This window comes from Oratosquilla oratoria, chromosome 9, assembly GCF_046742065.1.
Source record: "Oratosquilla oratoria isolate Oo_2021 chromosome 9, ASM4674206v1, whole genome shotgun sequence".
Classification (NCBI taxonomy): domain Eukaryota; kingdom Metazoa; phylum Arthropoda; class Malacostraca; order Stomatopoda; family Squillidae; genus Oratosquilla; species Oratosquilla oratoria.
The window spans coordinates 67,205,203-67,231,618 of NC_134785.1; the positions used below are offsets into that span (position 1 = coordinate 67,205,203).

Here is a 26,416-nt window from a genome sequence, read left to right on the forward strand (position 1 = left end):
CTGGCTGAATTTATACATGGATGGGGTGGTGCTAGAGGTAAATGCAAGGGTAGTGGGTCAGAGATTGGAGATGGTTAAAGAAAATGGAGAAAAGTAGAAGATAAGCCAGTTGTTTGCTGACGACACTGCTTGTGGCAGGATCTGAGGAGGGATTGAGGAAGTTAGTGACAGAGTTTAGGAAGGTGTGCAAAAGAAGGAAGTTGAAGATAAATGTGGGTAAAAGTAAGGTGATGAGATGTACAAGGGTTGAATGTAGCAACAGACTGGAAGTCTAAAATTCTTTGTGTGAGGTTTGTCAGAAGAGTTTGTGGAGTGTAGTGGCCTAAAACCGTGTTGTGAGTCAGCAAGGGGAATATATGGTGTGACAAGTTTTTGTGACAAGAGGAAGTGGATAGTTTTAGCTACTTGGGTGCAAATGTGGCAGGAAAGGGAGGAGTGGAGGTGGAGGTACACTGTAGATTGAGAGACTAGAGTAAATGCCTTGGGGGATTAAAAAGTGTAACAAGAAATAGACATTTGGGAATGGATGCTAAGAGAAGATTATATGAAGGAGTGATTGTGCTGACAGCACTGTATGGGACAGAAACATGGATCATAAGAGAGGAAGAGAGAGCTGAATAGGATGAGAAATGAGGAGGTGAGGAGGAGAGCAGGGGTGGAAAGGGAGCTGGGAGATAGGGTTGATGAAAGAATATTGGAATGGTTTGGACACATGGAAAGGATGAGTGAAGACCAGTAAAAGAGGTGTGGAAGGCAGAGGTGGAAGGAGTGAACATGAGGAGTCAACCTAGGATGAGATGGATGGATGGGGTAAAAGGGGCATTGGGAAAGAGGGAAATGTCTGTTGAGGAAGGACGGGAGATGACAGATGATAGGGGTGAATGAAAAATGGTTGTGCACTGATGATGCTGTGATGCATAAGGGGGAGTGGGTGGGGGAGTACGAGAAATAAACTGATGCAGCCTGAAGGGATTTCTCCGTCTTCTCCTTGCCTGCATTTTTCTTTTCTTTTTTTTTTTTTGTCTATTTAATGAAGTGGCTTTGCTGTGGATGTGCTGTGTCTTGCAGCACTGCTTCTGACCCAGGGCAGTGGACTAGATGAAGGGATGACCCATCATCCAGGAGGTGCCAAGATCAGAGGGTAGAGGGGAGTGGAGTATGTAGGGGATGGAATGGGTGGGAGTGGTTTCTATGCCTTTGTTTTTAGGCTACTTCCATTGTAAGGGGGAAAAATCCTTTGGTATATGTATGCATATTTGAATTCATGTATTGTTGCAGCTTGGGCTATATCACCTTCACTATTTCAAGTGCATGCGTTTCTAAAACACATGAGGGTCCATTAAACTCAATCAAATATGAATTAATAAAGGTTCTGGCCCCTCTCTCTCTCTCTCTCTCTCTCTCTATATATATATATATATATATACATATATATATACATATATATGTATATATATGCATATATGTATATATGTATATATATATACATATATATATATATATATATATATATGTATATACACACACATATATTAGGGGTCTGCTGATTAATTGGCATTTGCAAGAATCGGCATCGACATCAGCGAGAAACAGCATATTTTCTAAGAATGGGATTCGGCATTGGCAATATTTTGCCAATTCAGTAATTCATCTATTATTCATTGTTCTGGTGGTTGTATTGGGACATGCAATATACTATGTGCTATACGAGATACCACTACCAAATAATCATTGCTTATTTTATTTTCACATAGCATCACAATCATAGGGAATGAAATGGCTAGGAATATGCTGTGGTAGTGGTAAACCTACACTGCCATCTAGTGTCATAACACACATTTCAAAAATATTATGCAGAGGTGATCAAATCTGCAGACACAAGGACGTACGACCAGAGAAACTTTTAAAGTAACAGCACAAGTAGGAGTAAATGTTAGAGCAAATTATATATATACATTTTTTTTATTTATATAAAATTAAAAAAAATAAATTTTTGTTTTGTTTTGTTTTTTGAAACAGCAAAGTTTCTACAACAGAAATAAAGCGAGAGTAATATGGGAGTAAATCGTCTAGGCGTCCATGAACTGTCGATTTTACCCGATCAGAAGTGCGAAAAATCGGTGGAGGAATTTACTCTCACTTATCAGCAATTTATAGCCAAATGAATAGTTTATAAATTTCTTTTTATGTATTTTGACAGGTAAATACATAATACATCTTTATGCTTTTTGACAATGACAGTCATGACTGACTCGTGTTTAGATGATCTGCTGTCAAATTCACAACCACATGAGCCAAATTTGGACAGTGAAACTTCAAAGAAAAAATCTTCATTTGTTTTCATCGACCTTTCTGTTCCTTTTTGGATTTTATGCCCAGACACAGCTTTTTGGGAGGAGAAGGAGAAGGGGAAGGAGGAGAAGGAGAAGGGGAAGGAGGAGAAGGAGAAGGGGAAGGAGGAGAAGGAGAAGGAAGGAGAAGGAAGGAGAAGGAAGGAGAAGGAAGGAGAAGGAAGGAGAAGGAAGGAGAAGGAAGGAGAGAGAGAGAGAGAGAGAGAGAGAGAGAGAGAGAGAGAGAGAGAGAGAGAGAGAGAGAGAGAGAGAGAGAGAGAGAGAGAGAGAGAGAGAGAGAGAGACAGAGAGAGAGACAGAGAGAGAGAGACAGAGAGAGAGAGACAGAGAGAGAGAGACAGAGAGAGAGAGACAGAGAGAGAGACAGAGAGAGAGAGAGAGAGAGAGACAGAGAGAGACAGAGAGAGAGAGAGACAGAGAGAGACAGAGAGAGAGAGACAGAGAGAGAGAGACAGAGAGAGAGACAGAGAGAGAGACAGAGAGAGAGACAGAGAGAGAGACAGAGAGAGAGACAGACACAGAGAGACAGAGAGAGAGAGAGAGAGAGAATTCCCCACATTTCATGGGTCAAATATTAGTAGAGACTGAGTTAAGTTTAGGTTTTACTATTAAGTTAGGATTAAGAAATTGATTAATAAATCTTACACTCTGCACACGTGTTTTATTAAAACCATGCATTAAATGATTCAAGTTACTTGAAGTTAGTCATTACATCAAAATCTATGAAATAGGTCATTTTTAACCTCTTTTCCAATTGATAGAAAATAATACAATCATACACTCACAATCATGAAGTGGTCAATCAATAAGCACCATTAAATTCATTCAATCATTAGCATCCAACAGCTCAATAACTGGCATGTATAAATCTACACAGATGATAAAGCAAGTAAAAATCACAGTTTAATTATTTTATATTAAAACTGATATACCATAATTATATAAAGTGGAATCGGCATTGGTATTGGCAACTAAGAGTGAATAGGAATTGGCAACTAGGAGTGATTAGGAATCGGCATTGGCATCGGCAAACAAATGGAATCAGCACACCCCTAATGAATAAATATATATATATACACACACACACATACATATACCAATGGCTTTTTCCCCCCTTACAAGGGAGGTAGCCAAAGTCAAAGGCATAAATCTACTCCCACACATTTCATCCCCACATACTTCACTCCCATTCACCACCCCTCCCTCTTTTCTTGGCTCCTCCTGGATGACAGGTCATCCCTGCATCTCACCCACTGCCCTCAGTCAGAAGCAATGCAGCAAGACAGCACGTCCACAACAAGGCTGCTTCACTTAATCAGTGACCCCCCTCTTCATCCCCTCATGCAGAAAAAGAGAAGGGGACGGAGAGGGAGGGTCGCCGATATATAAATATATTAATATACAAAGACTCCAACTTACAATAGTTTGAGAAAGTTAGCACCTATTACTCATTACACGTATTCAGAATTCATAACTTATAAAACTGGACAGTGGCTTCATACTTCATCATTTTTCCTCTGAATTCATACCTTTTTAGCATAAAAAGTTTAGGGGGTACATAACTTGGAACAAATAAACACTCTAATTCAATTAAAAGCCTAATACTTCCAAGTGTCATCTTAATACGAGAATCTACTCTCAACTTAAAAAGTCACATGATCCTACCAACAGGTGACTTCAGGACTTCCTTCTTGGGGCCAGGATTGTTCTGCTTGTTAGGTGACGGTATTTTCGAGAATCCTGCATCTTTCTCCAAAGTTAAGCTTTTCATTAGCTTGGTAGCTGTAAACAAAGGTAGATTTGCTTCAGTATTTAAAACTAAATAAAACTTTATGTATATGTATACATTGAAGTACAGGTCTAGCTACAATACAGGGAAAGAAAATAAACAAATAAATAACACTAAATAACATAAAATAAATAAATCTATATACCAAGACCTTTTTCCACTTTATAAAGGAGGTAGCTAAGTCAGAGGCATGTATTCATTCCCACCCATTTCACTCCCCTCCACCACCCTTTCAAAACCCCCTTCCCCTCTCAGCTCCACGTGGATGACAGGTCATCCCAGCATCCACCAACTGCCCTGGGTCAAATGCAATGCAGCTTCACTTAATCAGTGACTTTCGCCCCCCTCTCCATCCCCTCATGCAGAAAAAGAGAAGATGGGGAGAAATCCCTTCGGGCTGCATCAAAATATCATTCACACATAAGCACCCCCTACCCCCCATCCCTCCCTTGCATAAGAGTATCATCCATACACAATCATCCTCCACTCATCCCCATCTCCTGCCTTCTTCCTTTCTTGCTCAACAGACATTTCTCTCTTGCTCAATACCCCCTTCACCCCATCCATCCATCTCATCCTCGGTTGCTCCCTCAAGTTCACTCCCTCCACCTCTGCCTTCCACACACCTCTATCACCACCCATTCTTTCCACAAGTCCAAACCATCCTAATAACCTTTCAAACCTTTCATAAGCCCTATCTGCCATCTCCTTTTCCACTCCAACTCTCCTCCTCATTTCTCACTCTATCAAACTTAGTAAACCCTACCATATTTCTGAGACACTCCATCTCAAACACATTTAAACTTTTCCTCTCCCTTTCTTAAATTCCAAGTCTCTGCCCCAATACAATCCCATCAGCACATTAACCCCTTCACACAATTTCCTCTTTGCATACATTCCCAGCTGCCTATTTCTCATAACACTTTTTAATCCCCCAAGAAATTTACTTGTTTCTCTCAATCTACAATTTTCCTCCACCTCCATTCCCTTCCCTGCCACAAGCAACCCCTAATTAAATTTATCTACTTCCTCCAGCTTCTCTCCTTTTACACTTACAACTACCATCCTTTACCTTTGTTCATCTCATCACCTTACCTTTACCCACATTTACCTTCAACTTTCTCCCATCACATACCTTCCCAAACTCTGTCACTAACTCCCCTAATCACCTTTCTGACCCTGCCACAAGTGCAGTGTCATCAGCAAACAACTGGCTCACCTCCCACTTTTCTCCTTTTTCTTTTATCAACTCCAATCTCCTACTCATTACCCTTGCCTTCACCTCCCACACCACCCCATCCTTGTACATATTGAACACCCATGGCGATATGACATCTCTGATGCAGTCCCACCTTTACCTAAACATACTTGTTCTATTTCTAATTCTAACATACACTTTACTTCTCTCATAAAAAATCTTGAACGCCCTTAAGTTTTCCAATACCATATATCTGCAAAATCTCCTACACTGCCTTCCTGCCCAATAACATGCAGCCAATACCCCAACCTAGGAATGTTCTCTTATATGTGTTGTACTTTTCCTTCTAGTTCTATGTTGACATTTATTAGGAAGTGGTCTAAAGGGAGGTCATGTATGGTTAAATTGTTTATGTTTGTAGGGTGTGCACAATGTATCGGGGGATGCTGTTTGCTGGTTATGTTGAGGTTGCCTGGTAGGGTGGGTGCTGGAGTTCATGTTGGGTAGTTGTTCTAATATTTTGTCTCTTTGGTCTGGTGTTTATGCGTTCAGCCAAATCAGATTATGTACATTTAGATCACATACCAGTACATGGATTATTACTGAGCCAAGTCATTTTAGTTGAGGGATGTACCCTTGGAGGGCTGATGTGGTGTATGGTATGTAAATATTTGTAAAGTTTTAATTTCTTTGTGTTCATGTTGAGATTATTTCTGTTAAGATGTATGTTAGAGCTTGTTTGATTTCTTTTGTTTGTTAGAGAAAGTTATGATGAGTATTAGTGTTGAGAGTCCACCTTTCCGATGTATGTAGTCTTCCCTTACTGTTGTGCATTCAGTGAGCATTGGTAGTGTGGATTGTGATGTCCATTTTGTTTATGGAATTAGAGCTATGTGTGTTGTGTTTATATTGGAACAGAAGCAGCTCCATTTATTTGAGATTCTGTTAATGGAGAATGGTTGTATATGGATGATGATGTGATGCATGAGGTGGAATGGGTGGGGGGATGGGGGGTGAGGTAGTATGTATGAGCAAATTTTGACGCAGCCCGAAGGGATTTCTCCCCGTCTTCTCCTTTTTTTGCATGGGGGGACAGAGAGGGGAGGTCGCCGATTTAATGAAGCGGCCTTGCTGTGGATGTGCTGTGTCTTGCGACACTGCTTCTGACTCAGGGCAGTGGACAAGGTGCAGGGATGACCCGTCATTCAGGAGGTGCTAAGATGAGAGGGAGGGTGGAGGGGTGTGGAGTGTATTCAGGGATGGAATGGGTGGGAATGATTTTATGCCTTTTCCTTTTTGGCTACCTCCCTTGTATGGGGGAAAAAGCCTTGGTATATGTATGTATGATGTATGTTAATATTTATTTGTAGGGTATTTGGGTGAATGAATTGTTCTATGAAAGTTGTACCTCCAATTTTTTATACACTTGTTTTCATTAGAGTAGTATGTGTTGCATTTGATAGATATTTGTGAAATGTTTAGGAATTTTGTATATGTTGTCCAAGTGATGTGCCTGGATTTGTTTCTTTGTCTAGTTTTTAGGAAGTGTAAAGATGCCAGGGTTCATACCTCCTTATGTGAAAAACAGGAATACATGAGGGGAAGATAGTTGGAGAGAAATGGTAGGGAGAATACAGTTTCAGGGCCCAATCCAGAGGCCAAGTATTAGCCCCTTGGGCCAAACCTCCTTGTGGAGGTGGGGTTGTAATTTCCATTTGTAGAGAGGCAGCATCAAAATCAATTAAAAGATGAGCTCTGCTTCTGGTCCACCCAACCTTTCTGGAAAGGTAGCCATGGGTAGGCTGGGCACAGCATCTCTTTTAATGTAGGATGGTGACAAACCAATGCATGCCTTTCTTGGAAGGGATTTCTCTGATGGGCTGATTTCTGGGAGTCTGCCAGAGTAAATAATTTGGCAGTCTGTTAAGACGGGCTTGTTTTCTGATCTGTATATGCATGTATAGGGATATATTCTGGGATATTGTGTTTAACCCCTAGAATATGACAACACCTATATAGGCGTCATGAGGTGTGAGTGGGTACACGAGGATGCTGGCGTCAGCATCTTGATATGTTAATTTTGTAGTTGTAGCTGAGTGACCTCCATATTCCATGAACAGGCTTAATTGAGTTTTCTGTGGTCATGAACATTCTGGGTGAAAGGAAACTAGTATGACAGCTGTAACTTGATATTTCATAAAGTGCATACTGTGATGCATCATTGTACATCAAGCAACCTAATGTGCACACAAGCATTTGACTCGTATTGAAGAGGTTCAGCACGAAACAGGTTTTCTTACTCTACAAGTACATCAGAAACTTCTTACCTTTATTTTCCTTATCTTCACCTGTGACCGCAAGATGATCACTAGTCTTTCTCTTCTCTGGAGATCTTTTGACGTTATTCTGGGGATTAAAATTTAGCAATTTAAAATGCAAGAAATAACACTTTTTTTTTGTATTCCTAATCAAGCTTTACACACACGTGTGTGTGTAAATATATATATATATATATATATATATATATATATATATATATATATATATATACACATACAAACATATACCAAAGGCTTTTTCCCCCTTACACGGGGGGTAGCCAAAAAGAAAAAGGCATAGAAACCACTCCCACCCATTCCATTCCCTACATATTCCACTCCCTTCCACCCTCCTCCCTCCCTCTTATCTTGGCACCTCCTGGATGACGGGTCATCCCTGCATCCTGTCCACTGCCCTGGGTCAGAAGCAGTGTCGCAAGACACAGCACATCCATAGCAAGGTCGCTTCATAAATTTGGCGACCCCACTCTCCGTCCCCCCCTCATATATATATATATATATATATATATATATATATATATATATATATATATTACACATACACACACACACACACAGTTGAACTTCCATTTACGAACCCCTCTCCATTTGAACAATCTCAGTTACCAATTGCCACCCAAACAAAAACAAGCCTCTGCAAAAGATCCAGATTCCCAGATATAATCATGCCTGTATGCCTGATGGCCATTTTGTGCAGGCTCAGCATTACTCTCACCCACTTGCTTGCTCAGTTATGTGCTCAGTATGAAACAGGTAACATGAACATGGAGAAATCTTGTGTCCTTTATGCTTTTGTGTGCTTTTTGTGTGCTTTGCCAGCAATAGTGTACTCTTACCAGTTCAGTACGGGGCCTAAGAAAGCAGTGAAAAAGAGTGGTAATGGCAAAGAGGAGGGAGTCACAATTCAGTTGAAGGAGTTCTAACAGCAGTATGCTAATGGCATTTGCACTGCTGATCTTGCCCATATGAACAGGAAGAACAAGTCAATAATAGACAATTGTGAAGGACATGTTTATGGCCATTGATATGGCAAAGGTGGAATGGGTGGGAGTGGATTTTATGCCTTTATTTTTTGGCTACCTCCCTTGTAAGAGGGAAAAAGCCTTTGGTATATGTGTGGTATGTGGTATAGTGCTTTGGCCTAGGATATTAGCATAGAACAGGGTACCATGGTGTTGTGGCGTGCCCCAACCAGCAGTGACTTCCCATGCAATAGCAAACAATATGTATGAACTTTAAGATCACATTTTGTTTGTTTCTGTTTGATATACATCTTTATAATGTGTACACAAATCACAAACCTTTATTTACATAGAAAAAAAAAATCTAGATTGGATTCGATCCAATCACAAGGGCTACAGCGAGGAGATTCTTTGAAAAAAATATGAGAAGCAGCCTGGGAGAGAAGGTGTAGTGTAGGAGGAAATAGAGAAAGGAGGAAAGGAGACATTTGGCACCGAGTTGCGGCCACTATTAAGATCAGGGTCAAGTGCCAGATATGCGACTCTTCTGGAGACTCTTTGTACTTCCACAGTGAATATACTCCCCGTTACATAGAAGCACTTCTCTGCGCACAAGCACCTCGTGCTCTCACAATAAAAGAGAGAAATACAAATCCATGTTTTGTGACCTCCTCTTGGCAGCTTGCCCACACATACCATATTGGTGGCAATCTAGGAAGGTAACACACATTACACTAGTGAATATTACTTTTACCCAGTGAACGCCATACAATATACAGGAAACAATAAACCGCAGTGAACATAGGGAGTTGAGATAGAAGCATGGTTAACAATAAGAAAAGAAATAGAAACCAGGCAACAAACCAGGATCATACAAAAGGCATGCTCTTGACTGACAACATCCCAGTATTTACAAGTATAGGATCAACTTGGCACCAAGTCACGGGGCAGTTGGCTTGCTACAATGTGGATACCTGGCTAGACTTCCTAGAGGGAAGATGTGGGGCAGATCTATCTGATGAGGAAAAGATTTGCACTGTACAAAGGAAGTCAGGGGGAGCACCTCTCTGCCAGACTCATGTGCAGGAAACATCCTAGTCATTGGGGGCAATTTGAAGAAGGCATTCTAGCAATTCTTTTACAGTCCTACACATTGAGACTGGCAGAGATGGTGGCAGCCATCACAACTTTCAAATCTGAAAACAATGCCAAAACAGTTGACATGTCTTAATGGAGGAGGATGAGAAGTCAATCCCATCAATACTAAAGGCTGCAATGAACTATGTACACCAGAACAATCTGGACATCAAAACAGAGTATACTGGTGATGCGAATCCTGCTTTTAATCTATACACTTCAACAAAATACCCAGACATGCACACAGTACCCAAACATCCTGGCTATACATCACCCTGAATTTCGGACTTCACCTTCTCCAGGCAAGCAGACTTTACATCTATCCATCATTCACGTGGGACTGGGGCATGGCAAAGAGAAGATGACATTCACTTGCCCCACAGGGGCAGTGTAGAAAAAAAAAAGGTGTTGCAGAAATGCTAGGAGCCACAAATGGCACCCTTACTGCTTCCTTAGTAGTAGGCAAGGCCACTCTGATGAAAGATGTTTTTGTAATCGCAACCCATCACAAAGACAATGCTATAGTTGTGGATGCTCAAGGGCAAGCCCAGGGAGAGTTACAGTCCAACCCATCAACCAGTGGCACAGAGTTCTCCAGGGTGAGGTCAGAAACCCACCAGCAAAAACACTCTGCATACAGCGAGACAGCCCGTGCATGACAATGAAATTGTCGAGTACCAAGTTGCCAGTACCAATAGGATCAAAGGGGGTAATTGGTGAAGAACAGTGTGGGTTTAGGACAGGTAGGGGTTGGATGAATCAAATTTTTGTGGTAAGACATATGTGAGAAAGCTTTAGGAAAATGTAAGGATGTTTTTTGGGCCTTTATAGATTTGGAAAAGGCTCAAGACAGGGTAGACAAGAAGGCACTGTGGGAAGTATTGCAGATATATGGGATAGGAGGAAAGCTGTTAAGAGCAGTCAAGAAGGGGGGAAAAGCCTTTGGTATATGTATGTACTTAGTAGAGCCTGTGTTATAATTAGAAATGGAGAAAGTGAGTGGTTCGAGGTAAAGGTGGGACTTCGCCAGAGATGTGTTATATTGCCTTGGCTGTTCAATTTATACATGGTGCGAGAGGTAAAGACAAAGGTAAATGGGTTGGGGATTAGAGATGGTTAAAGAAAATTGAGAAAAATGGGAGATAAGCCAGTTGTTGTTTGCTGATAACACTGTGTTTGTGGCAGGATCAGAGGGGGGATGGAAGTTAGCAACAGTTTGGGAAGGTGTGAAAAAGAAAGAAGTTGAAGATAAATGTGGGTAAAAGTAAAGTGATGACATGTACGAGAGGAGAATGTGGCAGCAAACTGGAAGTGAGTATTAAGGGAGAGAGACTGGAGGAATAGGATAGCTTTAGATACTTTGGGGCGAATGTGGCAAGAAAGGGAAGAGTAGAGGTGGAGGTAGAATGTAGATTGAGAGAAGCATGTAAATGCCTTGGAGGATTAAAAAGTGTAATGAGAAATAGACATTTGGGAATGGATCTAAGGGGAGAGTGTATGAAGGAGTGATTGTGCCAACAGCACTATATAGGGCAGAAACATGGAATATAAGAGGAAGAGAGGAGTTCGAATGTGTTTGAGAAATATGGTAGGGGTTACTAGGTTTGATAGAGTGAGAAATGAGGTGAGGAGGAGAACTGGGGTGGAAAGGAGGTTGGAAAATAGTGTTGATGAAAGAGTATTGGGATGGGTTGGGCACATGGAAAGAACGAGTGAGGAAAGATTAGTAAAAGAGGTGTGGAAGGCAGAGGTGGAAAGAGTGAACATGAGGGGACCAAGGATGAGATGGAAGGATGGGGTGAAAGGGGCGTTTGAAGGAGGGAAATGTCCGTTGAGGAAGGAAAAAGACAGAAGATTGGGGGTGAATAGTTGTGTATGGATGATACTGTGATGTATGGAAGGTAGTGGGTGGGGGATGGGATGGAAGTAAGTGTGAAGGATATTTTGACGAAGTCCAAAGGGATTTCTCTGTCTTCTGTTTTTCTGCACAAGGGGATTGGGGGTGGGGGATCGCTGATTATACAAAGCAGCCTTACTGTGGATGTGTTGCATCTTGCTACATTGCTTCTGACTCAAGGTAGTGGGAGAGATGTAGGGATGACCTATTATCCAGGAGGAGCCAAGATAAGAGGGAGGGAAGGGGGTGAATGGGCATGGTGTGTGGGAATGGAATGGGTGGCAGTGGATTTTATGCCTTTGTTTTTGGCTGCCTCCCTTGTAAGGGGGAAAAACCATTGGTATATGAACAGGCTGTAGTGTACATTTTAATATATGTTTTTTTTAATTGTATATATTAATATTATTCCCTTTGAGAGATCCCTACCTATGCTATTCTTCATAAGTGTGTCATGCTGTATATCTTTTATTACTGTATATTTAGTATATACACAGTATACTATATATATATATATACAGCATACACATACTGTATATAAATACAATGTATATGTATATGTATATATATATATATATATAATATATATATATATATATATATATACACACACAATGTATGTATACTGTATAGATATGATTATATATATGGTATGCTGTTATCTGGGGACGGAGAGGGGGGGTCGCCGATTAAATGAAGCGGCCTTGCTGCGGATGTGCTGTGTCTTGCGACACTACTTCTGACCCAGGGCGGTGGGCAGGGTGCAGGGATGACCTGTCATCCAGGAGGTGCTCAGATGAGAGGGAGGGTGGGAGGGGTGTGGAGTGTATTTAAGGATGAAATGGGTGGGAGTGTTTTTTATGCCTTTCCCTTTTTGGCTACCTCCCTTGGAAGGGGGAAAAAGCCTTGGTTTATGTATGTATGCTGTTATATATACAGTACAATATATATCTAGTTATGCCATATATACATGGTTATAGTATTTACATTATGATCATAGCTAATGCTACTTACTATAACAGTTTTATAACTCAAAAAAATAATCCCTTCCCATCTATGGACAATCTGCTTTAACAGACCACCCCTACCCTCCATTAGTCCATTGATGAGAGATTTGCTCTCACACACACACACACACACACACACACACACACACACACACACACACACACACACACACACACACACACACACACACAGAAAGAAAATCAAGACAGCTATAGCAGAGATCTGAAAAAGTACAGCTTTCCTCACAGAGTAATAGACAGTTGGAACAAGTTAGATGAGAATGTGGTGTGTGCAAAAACAATACATGAATTTAAAAATAGTTTAGATAAAATGAGATATGAAGATGGGACACCACGAGCATAGCTCCCCCTCCCATAAAATACAACTAGGTAAATACACACACACACACACACATATATGTTATATATATATATATATATATATATATATATATATATATATATATATATATATATATATATATATATAAAATATAAAACAAGCCATCCTACCTCTGTGGTAATTTGAACATTGCCATTAGCATTCTTCATCTTTTGTCTTGCAGCAAGAATATGAGCTCTCACTGCTGAAGTGGCATTTCCTCCAACCTTTGGCTTAAATACTTTCTTAACTAGTTTCTGGAAAAAATTAGATAAATAAAATACAATAAATCTTGAGAAGATATTGGTGAAAAAAGAAAAGATAAAGAAAAAGAAAGAAAAAATTGAAACTTTGGATAATGAGGGAGAACAGTGCAAAAATAAATAAATAAATAATAATAACTATTTACATATATACACATATCCATCTAGGATAACAAATGCCCCATTTAATGAACAAGTTTAGTGAAACAACTTGTCTCTTAACAAACAATACTTTGTATGCATATGCCTGTGCACACAATCTCACTGGCTCAGCAGTGCTTTGGCACATTTACCACAAACATCATTTGTCTGAGTGCTATGTTAAAAAATACTACTCCTTTTTTATGGTGCCTAAAGAGAAAAGTGCTATTAATAGGAATTGTGTTAGTGTGGAAGTAAAGAAAGAAATTATGTTAAAACATGATAATGGCGTCTGTGTTTCCAAGACTGCCAAGCAATAATATGGCAAAATTGAGGATCTCTAAAATTCTAAAGAACAAAGATGCAATAAAGGCAGCAGATATGGCTAAAGGAGTGACTGTTAACCTCCACTCTCAATTTCCTTTCTACCAAATGATAATCATACAATCCATTGCCTTCCCCTGAACAGAAAGCATACTACACAGTGCTATGGTAATAAATTTGTTATTCTTTACCTTTGGTGCACAGGCTGGTGCTTCAGGGGATGGCACCTTCCAATTACCGTCTTTCAATTTCTCCAGGTTGGAAAACTTTTTGTTGACATCTTCAACCTGGGAGATACTGGTTCATTAGATACCAAAACCAAGAAGCATTAAACATTTAACATGTATGAAAACTGCACATACATCAACTAGTGTGACTCCCTGGAGAAAAAGTAGTCACCTTACCTGTATGTAAACAATATCCCAGAATCCTTGCAGGTCTTGGACAGTGGTTTCCTTCTCTCCTTGCTTGAACTCACAATTATCAATTAGACCACTAAATTGTGTGAATCTCTCCTTCATAAGCAAATTGGCCTGACCTATGGAGAGAAATGAAAGGTGAATCTTATTGCACCAAGTAGCAATATGGAGTGAAGAACAGGTGATTTAGTGATAAGACCTATTTATCTCCTTGCATAGAACATTCTTATGTGGTTCCTGCTAAGAAAATACCCTTTGGCCACTAAATGTAAGCTTAAACAAATTCACCAACATCCTAATTTCCACAACTGACAAGGTAAAAATGACCTAAAATCTAATTCAGTTACCATGAAATTTTGCCCAATAATATGACATCACTATAACAACTATTTCAATCTCTGAAATATAAACAGCAAAGGAAAAGTCCACTTTCTGATGGCTGAATAACAAAACACTAGAAGCTACACAAGTCTCTGAAGGACATCCTGGCTTCATTGTAATTACATGCTATCCATATCATTTTCCATTCCATGCCTTTCATCTACAAACTTATCTTGCCTAAATTAAAAAACTGACAAACTCATCCCCACAGCTGTACCAGACAAAATCAGCCAACTTGACTGAAAAGAAATCACATAACCTACAGCTGGCCTCATCTTTCTATCATGACCCCTTGCCTTATTATAAAGAAGCTTCCTATATCTAATCAATCTGTACTGTAAGCAATTCTATAATTTGTATGCACCCAATACCTCTCACATGAATGAATTAATTTTTTTCTGATTCAAGTGTTATGCACATGTTTCCACCTGTACCTCAAAACATGTCCATGCAAAGGCATATACATGCTTAGATCACATGGCAGGCATTCATAGACCAGTTCTCAAATTCCATACTCCACTGGACACCTCAAGACATACATCCATCTAAGATACCTCACAGGACAGGTGTAAAACACAATGGTACAAATGTATTCAGGTCATCCACGTGAAGGCAGTACTACCAGCACAAAGCACGTCTGGCCGTGGACTCAAATTACCCCAGATGCAACCACCATATAGAGCACCTTATCCTGCACTGCCCAACTCTTGCCCTGCTAAGACATCACAACATGAGCCAATTCAGTGGCCATTGCCAGTTACCTGGGAGCCATGTCCTGCACGGGACTTCAAGCAACAGATTGATTGTATTCGGTGACAAATAATATAATCTGAAACTGATGTCGCCTCCCCCTTTCCATCCAATCCGTTCCCCACAAAGCTTGCCTCCAAGCTGCTATCCAGAAAGCAGGACGGCTAAGCACAAGTAGAAAATCCTTACCCATTTCACTTGTATCACATATTCCTTTCTTTCCTTCCTGCTAAATTGAACCATGTGAAGATTGCTCCGATCAGTTATTTTCCAATGGAATTAAAACAAATCATCAGGTAACACAATTGATGATGATATGACTTAACATCACAAACTCCCCCCTATTAGGAGGCTAGGACGGTGCCCCTTACAGAGGACTTTGTAGCCTGGAATTTAATGAACCATTCCTTTGGTTCAACTTCACTGGTGGCAGGGTTCAAACCACCATCCCCTTGACCTTTGCCATAAGTAACGACACTAACCCACTCGGTCAGCGAGCTTCCAATAAACTACTGAAAAAATTAATACTATTTGGGAAGGGACAAGTCCAAACCATGGAAATAAATCTATCAATGGATTACGAGGGCAAATTAAGCAGAAGACTTAGTAATCTGATCAAATGGAGTAACTCCCCAATCTTATCTGTCTAAAAAGTGATTAATTATGGACCTGTTAAAATATGTTTGCGCCAAAGGCCCTTTACCCTAAAAGAGACTATTCAAACACACATACACCATCAACAGCACTCCTAGAGTGCAGTGGCCAATCACCAATCCATTACCCCAAATCTCTCATGGGAGACTCGCAGGTCACAGGTAACTGGCAACAGCCCCTGGATTGGTCTGCAAGTCACTCAAAGAAATATACTGTTGGCTGTGTATGGCCGGAGAGGGTTAATGCTATCCGTGTTCAGTGTCATCTGTGATGGTTGCATCTGAGGCAGTTCATTACTGTGGCCAAGCCCATTCTGTGATGAAATTATTTAGTGCTGGATCAATCAATATGTTTCCCCAGGACTCTCATGCAGGAGATCCACAGCTCTCAGATAACCAGCAACAGGTAATGAACTGGCTCATAAGTCACTCAAGGAAGAAATAGTGTTATTGCCTGATATTATGGCTAGAATAATGAGGCATTAAGATGGGGGTGTTTAGTGTCTGCAGTGTGATGGTTGTATCTGGGCCAGTCTTTCTGTGCACATGCCTATTCTGTGTTGGTGCTGTCTTATTGCTGGATGACAACCTGAGCACAGTTGTGCAAGTGTGATTACTGCTTCTCTTGGGAGATGTTTTACTAAGGGGCTAATTTCTGGAGGAGTTTGATGAAGTAGGGGGGCTTAGTGATCAGTTTTGGGGTACTTATCATCTGACAACTGTATTTTCCTATGAAAGTGTTGTGTGGTGCAGGTGGAAAGTTGCTATAAATATTTGAGTAGTATGCTGTTGGTGTACTCCCTTGTTGGACTCAGTTGGTTGTACTTGTGATGTAAAGAGATGGGCAAATTGGATTAAAGGCTCTTGCAAAGAACTACCTTTGCAAGTGATGTTCCAAGAGGAGGATTTTAATTTGTGTGTGTAAGCATCCTATTAGGATGGGAACAATCATGAATCCCCATAGTATACATATGGGCATATCAAGAAGTGCTCCATTTTACAGCAAAGAACTCCTGCCTGGCTCAAGGCATAACTTTTCACAGAACTTTGGACTTACTGAAAATATGAAAAATTGACTTTCCCACTGAAGTTCACCAGTTTTGACTAAAAGTGAAGTACTAACCAGCAGCTGTTCTAATGTCTCCCTGAGCATCTTCTGGCACATCGCTCTCATCTTCAAGTATTGCCAACCATTTATCACACAAGTTCTGCAGATGGGTCTTTTGATCCCTTATCAACTGGCGGAAATAAGGAACTCCAAACATGATGGCACTCTGAAAACAAAGAAAAAATATTTATACATATGACAATAAAGGCCATGAAGGACAGTGTTGCCATGAAGCTCCACTTTGACAAGAAGGTGGTACCTTGTATGATTGAGGACAGACTTTCGGGCAAAATTTGATGCCCAGAAGTGGGAGATAGAGTGGTACCTGAAAAAAGGCTCACCTCTATTGAAGAACAAAGTTGACTGCTACGAACAGATTCCCAGAGAAGGGGTGAGGGAATTTAAAGTCCCTGGGAGGGGCCAGTGGAGGGTGGAATCTTGCCTCTGATGGCAGTGGTGCAGCCAACCAAGAACAAAATGTGACCGGTGTTGGATTTCCGAGAGCTGAACTAGTTCATGAGGTGTCATACTGGCAATGATATTGTAGATGTATGTAACGAGACTATGGTACGCAAATAGCACCAAATGATGGGGGGGGGTGGTATCCATGACTGTAGATCTACAGATGGCTTACCTATAAGTTCATGTGGCAAAGAAGCTATGGAAATACCACCTAATAAAATATAGAGCTACAACAGATTGCTTGACCACACTGGGATTTGGGCTGTGCTCAACTCTGAGGATAATGACGAGGATCCTGAAGACAGTACTGGAGAAGGCTGAAGCAACGAAGAAGGTCGTGGACTCCTACCTCGATGACATACTGGTGGATGACTATTGTTCTAGTGTCGGACATAGTGGAACACTTAGCCAAGTCTGGACTGGTCTCGAAGGAGTCAGAACCAATGGAAGGAGGAACAATGTTGGGACTGTGACTAGAGAGAGACGGAACCAGAAACCTGCTGTTCAGGAGGCAACGAGATCCCAAATGTAACCGACAACATGAGCAGATGAGAGCTCTTCTCCCAGTGTGGCAAATTGGTTGGTCACTACCCAATCACCGGTTGGCTCCATGTAGCATGCAGTTATATTAACAGGCAGTCAGGGTTGAAGGATTGGGGAGAGAAGGATGATACAGGCACGTTCACAATGATATGTGACATCGTACAACAGGTGAGACACAATGATCCAGGGAGAGGACAGTGGAATGCACCACAACAGGGCATAGGTGTAGTATGGTGTGATGCTAGCAGCATAGCAACTGGTGGAGTCTTGGAGATAGGTGTGGCAGTTGAAGATGGGGCGTAGCAGCAAAAAAAGGACAACTACCTTCACATTAACAGATTGAAGTTCGATGAGGTTGTAAAAGGAGTCAATTTGGTGCTGAAATGGGGACTATGTGAGATTGAAATCAGGATTGACTCAGCCACAGTAGCAGACTGGGTGAACTCAATGCTGATGGCGGTCAAGTGGACAAGTGGAGCATGAGATGTTTCTTTAGGGCTGCTTACTGACCAAGTGGAAATGGAATAATAGAATGACACCATCACACAATTAAGTCCATCACCAAGAGGGCACTAGTACCACCCATGGAGGCAGTCTTCTTATATCCCCGAGGTCAGCCCAAGGCAAAGACTTGGTTCCACAGAGAGCCTTATTTAAATATGATTGGCAACATCCCAGGGTGGGGCTGGTGCTACCAGCCAATACTGAAGGCCCTGCCTCAGTACAGGTGGGGGAGGAGGTATGGGTGAAACCAAAGGATGGCAAGTGTATGTCAGTGGACAAGGGGGATCATAATGGAGATAAATTCATGGAACAACATATCTGTCAAGGGAGTGTTGCGACACATCTTAGATTTTCGCTGTGTAGTGAGTGATGGAGAAAATGAGGAAGATAATCATGATGCAGTAGTGAACGGGGGAGCAATGCCCTGACAACCACAGCGTGACAAACATCCTCCAAGACAGCCACAGGAATATGAAGAAGGAAGTGGAGGAGGCTAAGAAGACAAAGAATAGGTTGATCTCAAGATCAAGGGAGGGTGCAGATAGGGGTGCCCAGTTGGCACCCCTGGCAAAGGGTCAAAGGTCTCGATGTAGGAAGGAGGGCAAAGGGCGTGGGAGGGTGTGTGTGTGTGTGTGTGTGTGTGTGTGTGTGTGTGTGTGTGTGTGTGTGTGTGTGTGTGTGTGTGTGTGTGTGTGTGTGTGTGTGTGTGCCAGTGCGTATATGGAACGAGAAGGTGCAAGTGTAATCTTGATAGGATTAGAATTAACAGAGTTAATGGTTTTTGGTAAAGTAGATTGTAGAGTGAGAGAAGTGTGTCGGGGAATTGAAATGTGAAACGGAAACAGCCGAAGAACCAGGAAATCACAGAAATTAGGAAAGTGAGCAACAAGTCTTACATAAATATATAAGTAAAAACAAATAAATTAACTTCAAATTTCACCTGGAGGAGCAACTTAAGATGGGCAGAGCCGTGGAAGTGGAACTCAATTCAATCATGCACAGAAGTGTGCCATAATCCTAGCCATGAAAATTCAGAGTACGGCTGTCATACCTCTAACCAGTTCACTTCTAAAAAACCAACCAAATCTTCCTGAAACTTTCTGCAACAAGTATTTTGACCCATTCTTGCTAATGGTGAAATCAGAAATTATTTATCTGATGATTTTTCTGTGAAATAAGACAGGACCCATGGTTTGAAACTCTACAAGATTAGCATTAGGACAGCAGGAAAAATGAGATGGCAACAGTTCTAAGAATTATCAACACTTGGAATAGCCTGCCAAGTCAAATAGTCAATTCCCCCTAGTGTGCACTCTTTCAAAAATTGCTTAGACAAATACTGGAAAAATCAGGAAGTGAAATCTAAATTGTGATGCCAATACGGATTCCGTCAAGGCAGAACAGTCGATGACCAACTACTACTTGTATATAATGATGTCACTATATGGCTGGATGCTGGATATATAGTTGACGTTGTGCTCTTCGATTTTAGTAAAGCCTTCAACGTAGTTAACCACTCTATACTCATAGACAAACTGAGACTATTGGGAGTACACGGTCCATTGCTGTCATGGATCATAGATTTTTTATTTGGTCGCACAATGCAAGTCTCAGTTTCAGGGTTTACCAGCTCCTCCAGAAATGTCCTCAGTGGGGTCCCCCAAGGCTCAGTATTGGGCCCCCTCTTGTTCCTAGTGTACATTAACTCCCTGCCAACTTATATCCACTCTAACTGCAAGTTCTTCGCGGATGATATGAAGATCTACCTTAAGCTACGAAGAGACTCCAGTTCCCCTTCAGCCGAAGACATAGGAATCTGCCAGAGGGACATAGGTACAGTCGACCCAGGTACAGTATACAGAGTTGCTGACTCCTGGGGCCTACGCTTCAACCTGGACAAGTGTGCTGTACTACGTTGCCAAAGATGCTCAACAAAACATCAACCCAGGTCCCCAACATCATTATATAATGGACACCACCACCCTCTCTATTGTGACTGCACATAAAGACTTGGTCTTGGGTATCACAGTTGATTGTAACTTGAAATTCCATACTCATATATCAAAAACTGTAAAGAAGGCAGCAGGTCTAGTAAATAATTTACTAAAATCAACACTCTGTCGTGATAAGGACTTCATGATCACCCTGTTTAAATCCCACATCAGACCACTGTTGTAGTTTGGATCCACTGTATGGAACACTGGATACCAAGGTGACCTTACGCTCCTGGAATCTATGCAACGCAGGTGGACTAAACAAATAATTGGAATGGCAGAGCTTAGCTATGCAGACCGTCTGCTAACTTTAGATCTTTATTCAGTCCGTGGCAGATTAATCAGGGCTGATCTCATAAAATGTTGGAAAAATTTTCACAAGCAGTCTTCTATTTCACCCCAAGATCTTTTTTCCTTATCTCCAATAACACACACCAGGGGTCACAGATTTAAGTCAGATAACCAAATCCCATACATCTCTAGAGTGCAGATGCAGATTTTTTAGTGTCAGATGTAATGACCTCTGGAACTCCCTGTCTGATGATGCTGTTAGCTGTGACTCAATTACATCTTTCAAAAAACACCTTCACATACAGTTGGGTCAAACACTCTTTGAATATGTTGATTAATCATTACCCAGATATTCGTTCCTAGCTGTCTACTTTCTGTGCACATGGCACACAACTCAGCCTTTTACCCTGTACTTTTCTGTTCTGATGTATATTGAACAAGGGCTGGCGTGCCAGCAAGATGTGGGCTATCTCTGTATACCCAAAGCTTATCTCTCTCGAGCAATATGCTGGTCTAGAACGGGGTAGCCAACCAGGTGAGTAACAACGCAACCACAAGAGCGGTAAACTTTTGGAATGCACTCCCAGAAAGTGTAGTGACCGCGCCCTCATTAGCCTCTTTCAAAACTCAATACGACACGTAAAATTGATTCAATAACTGCCAAACAAGTCCCAGAGATGGGTATCAAGACAAAAAATTTACTTCTTATTTCCTCACTGTTTCTTGATTGGGTAAGCAGTTGACTTTGAAGTTGATACGGAAGATCTGGACATGGAGGTCTAATGCACCTGCACCAAGCACATACAAAAGGTTACATAGGTGATAGGGTATGTTAAGGTAAATCTAAACATTTCATAATCATAATGTAACCATTTTCATTTTCAATACTGAGGGTTTTTCAAGGTGGTGAATTTTGAGTGGTTTTGTGGGTGTTACAGAACTGGTCACAATTGTGAAGTTTTTTTTATTTTTTTAATATTCATATTGAGGGTTTTCCAAAATAGTTATAGTCACTAGCGGGTTGTGCGGTTTGAATTTGATGGGTATCTATCACGAAACTAGTCAATATCACATGGACCAAGCCTATTTGGAAAAGTATAACATGTTTGGAGAGCTGCGTAAAATTCACTTATAAAACTCCAATATTTCAGGATTTGAATACATTTTATGTGTACATATTTGATATTCGCTGGTTTTAGTTTCGCTCGGATTTGGTTTCGACTAAATGTCGAACCCTTACGAAAAGAAAGCTAATAGCCTAATATCATAAATATGAGAATCATAATGATAATATCCACATTCTTCAAGTAGGCAGGGGTTGCCTCCATTCCAAAAGTCAAAACCAACTCAAAAATGCTTCAGAATTTAAAAAATACTTCACAGGAACATACGTAAACATAAATCACATTATACTTCCTAGTACATGAGGCAATTTGGGCAAAGTAAAGTTGTATTTTGACTAGGCGCAAACGGCAGTCAGCAGATACGATTTTAAATTTTCAATATTTATGTTCTTGAGACCTCAACTTATTAGAAGTTTCGCCCAATTTAGTAAATCGTATTTTTCATAAACATGCTTGTCTTATGTCGTTTCTTGAGGTTCTGACTAGTTACTATACGTTAAGTCCAAAATAGAAATATGTCAAATAAGACACGACCATGTTTACTGGCTCTAACACGGATGACAGCTAAACATAACCATAATAACTTACTTTCCACACATTAACTGCATATTCCATTACTTACATTGTTATCACAACTTGCTAAAACAGTTATGGGTTTTCTGAAGTGAATTTATTTTCTTTGTTTCTGACAAGAAAGGCACACTATATGCACAAGTTCACTTCTACCGCTAAAACTAAACTTTGAATTCCGCCAAGTTACACCGCTATACTCGGACCAATGGCATCCCCGAAGCCTGACAAAAGTAACCAATCAAAATGTAGACCATAAAGAATTCAATGTTGAACAAAAATTAAAAACAAATATTATGAATATAACATCACACTTCTTTACTTAATGATATATTTGATTCTGTATAAATGAATTAAAAATTCCTGATTTAAAACATTTAGAACATATGCCACTTGACTTTACCATATATTTCCAAACCGTTGTCTGTCTTATTTGAAATATTAATTGGCGAGGTATCATGGATAAATAGGATACAGAGGGTGTTTTGGCCATATTCAGGGGCATATCCTAGTCGAAACAAATTCTCGACTGACACCGAGAATATATGTTGGCAAATTTCAATGGACTATTTATATGCTTATCCATGAGTAACCAAAACAAAGTATCACCTGAAAAATATTTTAATGTATTATTTAAAAAAAATAATACAAAGGGGCGGTAAGAAAATTTATTTACTATTTCATGTTATGTGACAACACCCCCCAAACACATAAAGAATATTAAAGGAAAAACGTCAATTTTTTTAATGTTGGTGGATACATTTGCTGCTAATATTTCTAAATGCATTATGACATCTGAGACATTTCTTTTGACACTAATTTTGTAGACATATCTCTTCTTGAACCTAAGATATTAAACTATATCCACTTTGGAAATTGAAGGCGTCTAATTTGACCGGAATATGTTTTTAGTGCTTCCGTGGTGGCGACCGGAACTCTGCGGGGATAAGTCAGACACAAGTAATCTAGTAAGACATTCAAAATGTTTATTTTACGAAACTGACAATGACCAGCCATTACAATAGGTCACCGACTGCCTCAGGCGTAGGCCTGGCCGCCTGGCCATCAAGTCTGGCACTCATTCTGGCACCCTTATTGCCAGGAGGAATTTGTAGGTAGAACAATATATATATATATATATATATATATATATATATATATATATATATATATATATATATATATATATATATATATATATATATATATATATCACGTGAAAACCACTGTTGGAGTAAAATAGACTGGAGACGTGGAATCTACAGTATATATTTCGATTGCAAACTGCAATCCTCTTCAATTGATTGACAAATGTGTGATTACATTTTTCACCTGTAATACACACACACATACATACACACACACACACACACTTTCGTCGAATGAATGGTGAGTATTGGAGTTCCGAAGAAAAAACTAAATCTACGCGGATCTCAACGTCAATTGGAGTACCTTATTGTGTTCATAGGGAAGGAGAAAGCTCGTGGTGTAGTGGGAAGGTGATAAAAAGAAGAAGGGGAGGCATTACTGAGGGAAATGGAAGGAAATGAGGAAGGGGAGGACTTGGTCCAGGAGACCAGGCGTCTTGTATGTACAAACGAAGGACCGATGATTTTGGTGAAGGGATTAACAAAAATGTAATGATTAGGAATATAAATAAGAGCAACACAATGGAAGGCGAGGATAATGATTTCCAGGGATTTAATGAGGGAGGGGATACCAATCTCCCCCGATTAGCAAGACTAGAGGAAAAACTGGGAAAAAAAAAAATGACCGAACAGTGGGAGAATACGTTCGGTAACATAGCAAAGATTGCGCAGAGAGTTGAAAAATTGGAAGAACTAGAGAAGGTGAACAAAAACTTAACTAATGAAATAGAAGAATTAAAAAGACAGTTAAAAGAAGTAAAAGAGGAGAATGAGGAATTGAAGAGGAATAATAAAGACAATAAAGAGGCCATAGCAATAGAAGCACAGAGTTGGAAAAAATCCAAGAAAACAGTAGAGTTGCATTTACTGACATAATTAAACAGCAAATAAAAAAACAAACTGAAGACTCAGTTATTAAAGTGATGAGACAGAAAGAGAATATAGTAAGATACTTACCAGATAAAAAAAAATGTATAATTATATTAGGATTGGAAGAGAAACACAACCTAAATAGAACCACAAGAATCAATGAGGAAAAAGACAATGTAAGCAGTTTACTAGAATTAGTTCAGGAAGATGAACCTGAAATCATGAAACAAATTGAAGAGGTGTATAGATTCGGAAAGTATAGTACAGATAAGACCAGACCAATTAAGATTAAATTCAGGTCACAAATGACGGCAGAGAATATCTTAGCAAAAAACAGGGAAACTAGCAGCAAGTGAACAATATAAAAAGGTATGGATAAAAACAGAAAAGAATAAAGAGGAAAGAGAGGAGGAAAAAAAGAAAAGACATGAAGCTAAGGAAAAAACGAGAACAGAACTGAGTCAGAAAAAGAGAGATTCTATTGGAGAGTAGTGAATATGAAACTAAGGAAATACGACATACTAGAGAAAACAAAAGGGAAACAGAGAACACAATGGAAGTGGCAGAAAACTAAAAGTGTCTTATACAAATATAGATGGATTAATAACAGGATTGAATGAGCTGAATGATTATCTGAAGGTAAAAGAACCGGACATAATGGGAATTGTAGAAACGAAATTAAAAGGTCCACTACCACCCAACAGTGTAGGAAATGATGCATATAATTATTGGATTAGAAACAGAGAGACAAAACAAGGGGGTGGAGTTATGTTCCTGACTAAGAAGGATATAAACGTGAGGTGTGTCACATATGGAAAGAATACAGTAGAGATGATTATGATCAAAGTGGAAGACAGAGATAAGAAGAGCAGAAAGTTTGTGATAAATTATGTGCCTCCAAAAACAGCCTCGTGGGAAGAGAGTGAACATAAAAGTATGTTAGAAGACACAAGGATAACATTGAATAAGATAATGGAAGATGGAGGAAGAATAGTTATGATGGGCGACTTTAATTGCAAAGAAGTCTGCTGGGAAGAGATGACATTAAAGGATGGAGACGGTTCATGGGGAAATGTTCTAATCGAGATGATTATTGACCATACAAAGACACAGTGGATACAGGAGAACACTAGGTATAGAAATGAAGAAGAGCCATCGAGACTAGACCTAATAATTACATCTGAACCTAAAATAGTGGAAAAGATTGAATATAAAACACAAATAAGTAAAAGGGACCACATATTGATTGAACTGGAACTAAATGAGGAGAAATACATGAAAAGAAATGAACAATATAGAAAAGGAAGATTGATGTATGAAAAAACAAACTTTGATAAAATAAGAGAATTCTTTCAAAAAGAAAACTGGGAAGGAATATACAAAGAAGAAACAACAGTAGAAGAGAAATGGAATATTTTGACAAGAATGTATAAAAAAGGAGTGGAAAAGTATGTCCCAAGACAAAAACAAGAAAAAGAATATGTAAAGTGCTGGTACAACAAAAGTTGTAGGGAGTTAAAAGACAGAGGAGATAAAGCTTGGACCAAATTGAAGAAAAACAAAAGACCAGAAAAATGGAAAATATATGCATGTTATAGAAATGAATATGTATAAACGTGCAGAGAGGAAAAGAGAAAATATGAAAAAGATGTCATAGAAAATGTAAAGATCAACCAAAATTATTTTACAGATTTGTAAACAACAAACTGAAAAACAAACAAGATTTAGAGAAATTAAGACAAGGTGTTGAATACCCAGAGGAAATAGAAATGGCGGAAATTATGAACAAACATTTTAAATCAGTGTTTACAA

The 26,416-nt window shown here is 39.8% G+C and overlaps 1 protein-coding gene across 4 annotated transcripts in view; it reads right to left on the reverse strand.

Annotated features, from left to right (window-relative positions):
• The window catches only part of LOC143028509 (disks large-associated protein 5-like), a 37,088-nt gene extending 13,972 nt beyond the window's left edge, over positions 1–23,116 (reverse strand). Inside the window, exons 1-7 of one of the 4 annotated variants that reach the window (XM_076190706.1) lie at positions 22,990–23,116; positions 17,114–17,264; positions 14,192–14,325; positions 13,979–14,074; positions 13,191–13,316; positions 7,666–7,744; positions 4,017–4,133 (exon numbers count right to left, since the gene is read on the reverse strand). In XM_076190706.1, coding sequence (XP_076046821.1) covers positions 4,017–4,133; positions 7,666–7,744; positions 13,191–13,316; positions 13,979–14,074; positions 14,192–14,325; positions 17,114–17,264; positions 22,990–23,091 — 805 coding nt within the window. In that variant the 5' untranslated portion in view covers positions 23,092–23,116. Of the gene's footprint in view, positions 1–4,016; positions 4,134–7,665; positions 7,745–13,190; positions 13,317–13,978; positions 14,075–14,191; positions 14,326–17,113; positions 17,265–22,283; positions 22,484–22,604; positions 22,816–22,989 lie in introns of those variants that run through there. The other 3 variants (XM_076190707.1, XM_076190708.1, XM_076190709.1) reach the window with 3 other exon arrangements.
• Between the last annotated feature and the right edge of the window lie 3,300 nt (positions 23,117–26,416).